Raw genomic sequence first — 6,000 nt, forward strand, 5'->3', positions numbered from 1 at the left:
CAAACAAACAAATACTAAATTCAAAGAAAAAATACTAATGCAAGGGAAATGCAAAACAAAATAACATACAAAGGAATCTCCACAAAGTTATCAGCTGATTTTTCAGAAGAAATTCTGCAGGCCAGAAGAGACTGGCAGGATATATTGAAAATAATGAAAGGGAAAAACCTACTTTACTCTACCTAGCAAAGATCTCATTCAGATTCAAAGGAGAAATCAAAAGCTTTACAGACAAGCAAAAGCTAAGAGAATTCAGCACTACCAAATGAGCTTTACAACAAATGCTAAAGGAACTTCTCTAGGCAGGAAACACAAGAGAACAAAAAGACCTACAAAAACACACCCAGAATAATAAAGAAAATGGTAATAGGAACATGTATATTGATAATTACCTTAAATGTAAATGGATTAAATGCTCCAACCAAAAGAAACAGACTGGCTGAATGGATACAAAAACAAGACCTGAATGTATGGTTCATCCCTAGTGGCTCAGATGGTCAAGAATCTGCCTGCAATGCTGGAGACCTGGGTTCGATGCCTGGGTTGGGAAGATCCCCTGGAGAAGGAAATGGCAACCCATTCCAGTACTCCTGCCTCGAGAATTCCATGGACAGAGGAGCCTGGCAGGCTACAGTCCACGTGGTCGCAAAGAGCTGGACATGACTGATCCACTAAGCACACAGCACACTAGAGACTTACTTCAGACCTAAAGACACATACAGGCTGAAAGTGAGGAGATGGAAAAAGACATGCCATGCAAATGGAAATCAAAAGAAAGCTGGAATAGCAATACTTAGATAAAACAGACTTAAAAATAAAGACTTACAAGAAACAAAGAAGGTCACTACATAATGATCAAGGGATAAATCCAAGAAGATATAACACATAAATATTTATGCACCTCAATAAATAATGAAAATGCTAACAGCCATAAAAAGGAAAACTGACAGGAACACAATAACAGTGGGGGACTTTAACACCCAACTTACACAAATGGAATCATCACCTAGACAGAAAATAAGGAAACACCGCTTTAAATGCCAATATAGACCAGGCAGGTTTAATTGCTAGTTATAGGACATTCTACCTGAAAGCAGCATATTACACTTTCTTCTCAAGTGCACATGGAACATTCTCCAGGATAGATAACATCATGGGTCACAAATTAAGCCTCAGTAAATTAAAAAAAACTGATATCGTATCAAGTATCTTTTCTGACCACAACATTATGAGACCAGAAGTCAATAACAGGGGGGAAAAAATGTAAAAAACAACAACAACAACAACAAAAACAAAAAACCCCCCAAACAGAAGGAGGCTAAACAATATGACACAAAATAACCAAGACATCACTGAAGAAATCAAAGAGCAAATCTAAAAATACATACAAACAAGTGAAAATACGATGACCCAAAATCTACGTATGAAGCAAAAGAAGTTCTAAGAAGGAAGTGTATAGCAATTCAATCCTACCTCAACAAACAAGAAAAAACTCAAACAACCTAACCTTATACCTAAAGCAATCATAAAAATCAGAGCAGAAATAAATGAAATACTGAGTTGGCCAAAGAATTCCTTTGAGTCTGTCCATAAGATACTATGGAAAAACTTGAATTAACTTTTTGGCCAACCCAGTAGAAATAAAACAATAGCAAAAATCAATGAAACTACAGCTGGTTATTGATAAACCTTTAGCCAGACTCATCAAGGATAAAAGGGACAAGATTCAAATCAATAAAATTAGAAATGAAAAATGGAGAAATTACAACTGACACCACAGAAATACCAAGGATCAAAAGAGACTACTTAAAACAACTATTTGCCAATAAAATGGACAACATGGAAAAAAATGGACAAATTCTTAGAAAGGTACCATCTTCCAAGACTGAACCAAGACTAAACCAATAGAAAATATAAACAGACCAATCACCAGTAATGAAGTTGAAACTGTAATTAAAAATCTTACAACAAACAAAAGTCCAGGACCAGAATGGCTTCACAGGTGAATTCTATCAAACATTTAGAGTCAAGCTAACACTCATCCTCAAACTCTTCCAAAAAACTGCAGAGGAAGGAACACTCCCAAGCTCATTTTACAAGGCCACCATCACCCTAATACCCAAACCAGACAAAGATATCACAAAAAAAGAAAATTACAGACCATATCACTGATGAACACAGACACAAAAATCCTCAACAAAATACTAACAAACAGAATACAACAACATATTAAAAGGATCATACATCATGATCAAGTGGGCTTTATCCTGGGGATGCAGGGATTCTTCAACAAATGTAAATCAATGATATACCATGTTAACAAATTAAAGAATAAAAACCATATGGTCACCTCAATAGATGCAGAAAAAGCTTTTGACAAATTTCAACACCTATTTATGATAAAAATCCTCCAGAAAGTAGGCATAGAGGGAATCTACCTCAACATAAAGGTCATATATGAAAAACCCACCACAAACATCATTCTCAATGGTGAAAAACTAAAAGCATTTCCTCTAAGATCAGGAATAAGACAAGGATGTCCACTCTCACCACTATTATTCAACATAATTTTGGAAGTCATAGCCATTGCAATCTGATAAGAAAAAGAAAAGGAATCCACACTGGAGAAAAAGAAGCAAAAGTGTCACTGTCTGCAGATGACATGAAACTATACACAGAAAATCCTAAAGATGCCAGCAGAAAACCACTAGAGCCAATCAATGAATCTGGTAAAGCTGCAGTATACAAAATTAATGCACAGAAATTTCTATTACTCCTACACACTAACAATAAAAGATACGAAAGATTAAAAAAAAACAAACAAAAACATTTACCACTGCAACAAAACAAATAAAATATCTAGGAATAAACTGACCTAAGGAGGTAAAAGACCTGTACTCAGAAAACTATTAAGAAACTGATGAAAGAAATCAAAGATGACACAAACAGGTGAGAGATATACCATGTTCTTGGAAGAATCAATACTACCCAAAGCAACCTACAGATTCAATGCAATCCCTATCAAATTACCAATGGCATTTTCCACAGAATTAAAAGAAAAAAAGTTTACAGTTTGTATAGAAACACAAAAGACCCCAAATAGCCAAAGCAATCTTGAGAAAACAAAATGGAGCAGGAGGAATCAGACTCTCTGGCTTCAGATTATACTACAAAGCAACAGTAATCAAGACAGTATGGTACTGACACAAGAACAGAAATATTAGATCAATGCAACAGGATAGAAAGCCCAGAGATAAACCCACATTCCTATGGTCACCTAATCTATGACAAAAGAAGCATGTAAATACAATGGAGAAAAGACAGTCTCTTCAATAAGTGATGCTGGGAAAACTGGACAGCCTCATGTAAAAGAATGAATTAGAACACTCCCTAACACCATACACAAAAATAAGCTTAAAATGGATTAAAGACCAGATACTGTAAAACTCTTAGGGGAAAACACAGGAAGAACACGGACATAAATCACCGCAAGATCTTTTTTGACCTACCTTCTACAGTAATGAAAATAAGAACAAAAATAAACAAATGGGGCCTAATTAAACTTAAAAGCTTTTGTACAGCAAAGAAAACCATAAATGAGATGAAAGGACAACCCTCAAAATGGAAGAAAATACTTGCAAACGAAATAAATGAGATTAATCTCCAAAATAAAAATAAAAAATGAAAAAAATCAGCCTGTACCTACTAAATATGCAACCCACTCCAGTGTTCTTGCCTGGAGAATCCCATAGACAGAGGAGCCTGGCAGGCTACAATCCACAGAGTCACAAAGAGTTGGATATGACTGAAGTGACTTAGCACACACATACGAACTAAATATATTGAAGAAGACTAAATGACAATAAGGAAAAAATTTATGGTTTCATAAAAATGAAAGCCCATTTTTGCACTTCTCCCTCAGTCCTGGCCCCACCATGGAAAAGAGAGAGAAAAAGAAATTATATATACAAACATATGCATGCATGCAAAGGCCAAGAACTGGCAGGAAACATAATAGTATGTCATAGAATTATGTATATTACTGTTTTTCTTTATGCATAGAATATTACCCTAAATGTTTTACAGAAAATATGTACTACTTCTGTTAAAAATGAAAAACCAGAAGAAAAAAACACAAAGAATTTTTAAAAATACAAAAAATAAAAATTAAAAAATGAAAATTCAGTAAGCATTTTTAACCAAAGAATAGTTTCTCAGAACATTAATTTATTCAAATAGAAATAGGAATTTCAAATTACAATATTAAATGGTTATTCCTCTGAGTATACTTATTTTCTACTTTTTCCTTTCTCCACACTACGCACTTATCCATGCCCAGCACCAAACTTCCGTATTTGTCTATTTACCTCTTCATTCACTCACTCTAATTCCTCTTCATTCACTCAAATTCTTCCAGGTGAATTATCAACAGTCCAGTATCAATGTGCACATTTGATCTAGCCTTCTCTCACACATCGTATCATACCCAAAAACACATGCAAGGAAACAGGCAAACACACAAGCACGTATAAACTCTGGCTTTATAAACAGATAAACTTTACACCAAACACATAAGCATCAGACCATAAATTCACATTTAACATGGGTAACACTCCTTACGAGCTTCCCGGGTGGCAAAGCAGGAGACGCAAGAGACATGGGTTCGATATCTGGGTTGGGAAGGTCCCCTAGAGAAAATGGCAACCCACTCTAGTATTCTTGCCTGGGAAATCCCACGGACAGAGGAACCTGGCGGGCTACAGTCCAGGGGTCGCAAAAGAATAAGACACGACTTAGCGACTAAACAACAACAAACAACAACTCTCCATCCTGTGGTCTCCATCCAGAAACACGATCAGCCTCCCTGCCTTTAGACCTCAAGGGGATGCAAGCTTTGCGCTTCTAAGATTCTAGGGAAGGGCTAATACAAATAAAATAGTTACACGCAGAAAAGCGCTGATGAACTTTGCTTAGCTTCATATTTCAAGTTATAACGTTGGAGGAGAATTAACCAGCGGAGAACTATCAAAGAACTGTGCGAGCCGGGTAAACGAAGAAGAGAACTGAAGCTCGGAGACGAGTTCCGATCGTTTTAAACGCCCCAAGCTAGGCCTCCAAACCACCAGAACACAAACTTGAAACCCACACCCTTGGGGCGCCAGGACAGTCTCCGCCTCTTGAGAGCGAGGAACGTCTTACCTCTGGGACAGGGGCCTCAACAAGTTCCCCTTCCCCAGGGCCGGCGCGCCGGGTAGCTGGAGCAGCGGGCTTCCCCTCTGGGAATCCCATTTCTCCCGCGTCCGCCGGCCGCGCGCGCTGCGCAGGCGGGGCAATGGCCACCCGGCACAAGGCGGAGTTCCTCTCCGCCCAGCCCCGCCGCAAGGGCGGGAAGGGAAGGCCCTGGTGTCTGTAGGTTTGAAACCGACGGGAAGGTCCACTCGCGGCGCCGCCGGAACCGTTCCTGGCAACGGGTACAGAGGCCCGGGAGAGGAGAGTCCCAACGAGTCGGCCGGCGTGGGCGAAAGTTCGCCTCAAGCCACTGACCTGTAAGGCCCCACTGCCGCAAGTCCTGCTCCTGCACCCGCGCCCGCGGCGCCTCGGCTCGGCTCTTGCTCTGAAGAGCCATAAGAAAGCCGGGCATATTGCCCTCTGGGGTCGCAGCTCCCGCACGCTCCATCTAGCCGAGCGAAGCACCGCCCCGCGCCGCCGCCCCGCCCCTCGAGCGTCCTTCCCGACGCTCTCGGCCAGAACCCCCGGACGCCGCCGCCGCCGCCAGAGGGCGCTCCTGCTCTGAGTTCTGAGTCCCGAGGGTGCTCGAAGGTCCCCTACCCGCTGTTGAATATTTGCCTCCGGGTGCATGTGGGGCCGCTCACACGTGTGTCTCTGGGCTGAGCTTATGTCCGCTCTAGGCGACTGATCACCTGAAACGCTCGTCATTCACTTGTTATTTAATCAACATTAAATGTGCTCTGTTGGCTTCTGGGGTTATAGCTCTGTCCC

The 6,000-nt window shown here is 40.4% G+C and overlaps 1 protein-coding gene across 5 annotated transcripts in view; it reads right to left on the reverse strand.

Annotated features, from left to right (window-relative positions):
• Positions 1 to 5,723, reverse strand: part of CHD1L (chromodomain helicase DNA binding protein 1 like) — a 64,246-nt gene extending 58,523 nt beyond the window's left edge. For 2 of the 5 annotated variants that reach the window (XM_044944459.1, XM_025287986.3), the window contains exon 1: positions 5,545 to 5,721. In XM_044944459.1, the coding sequence (XP_044800394.1) occupies positions 5,545 to 5,677 (133 nt within the window). In that variant the 5' untranslated portion in view covers positions 5,678 to 5,721. Of the gene's footprint in view, positions 1 to 5,199; positions 5,382 to 5,544 lie in introns of those variants that run through there. The other 3 variants (XM_044944457.1, XR_006551698.2, XR_006551697.1) reach the window with 3 other exon arrangements.
• Between the last annotated feature and the right edge of the window lie 277 nt (positions 5,724 to 6,000).

Source organism: Bubalus bubalis, chromosome 6, assembly GCF_019923935.1.
Source record: "Bubalus bubalis isolate 160015118507 breed Murrah chromosome 6, NDDB_SH_1, whole genome shotgun sequence".
NCBI lineage: Eukaryota > Metazoa > Chordata > Mammalia > Artiodactyla > Bovidae > Bubalus > Bubalus bubalis.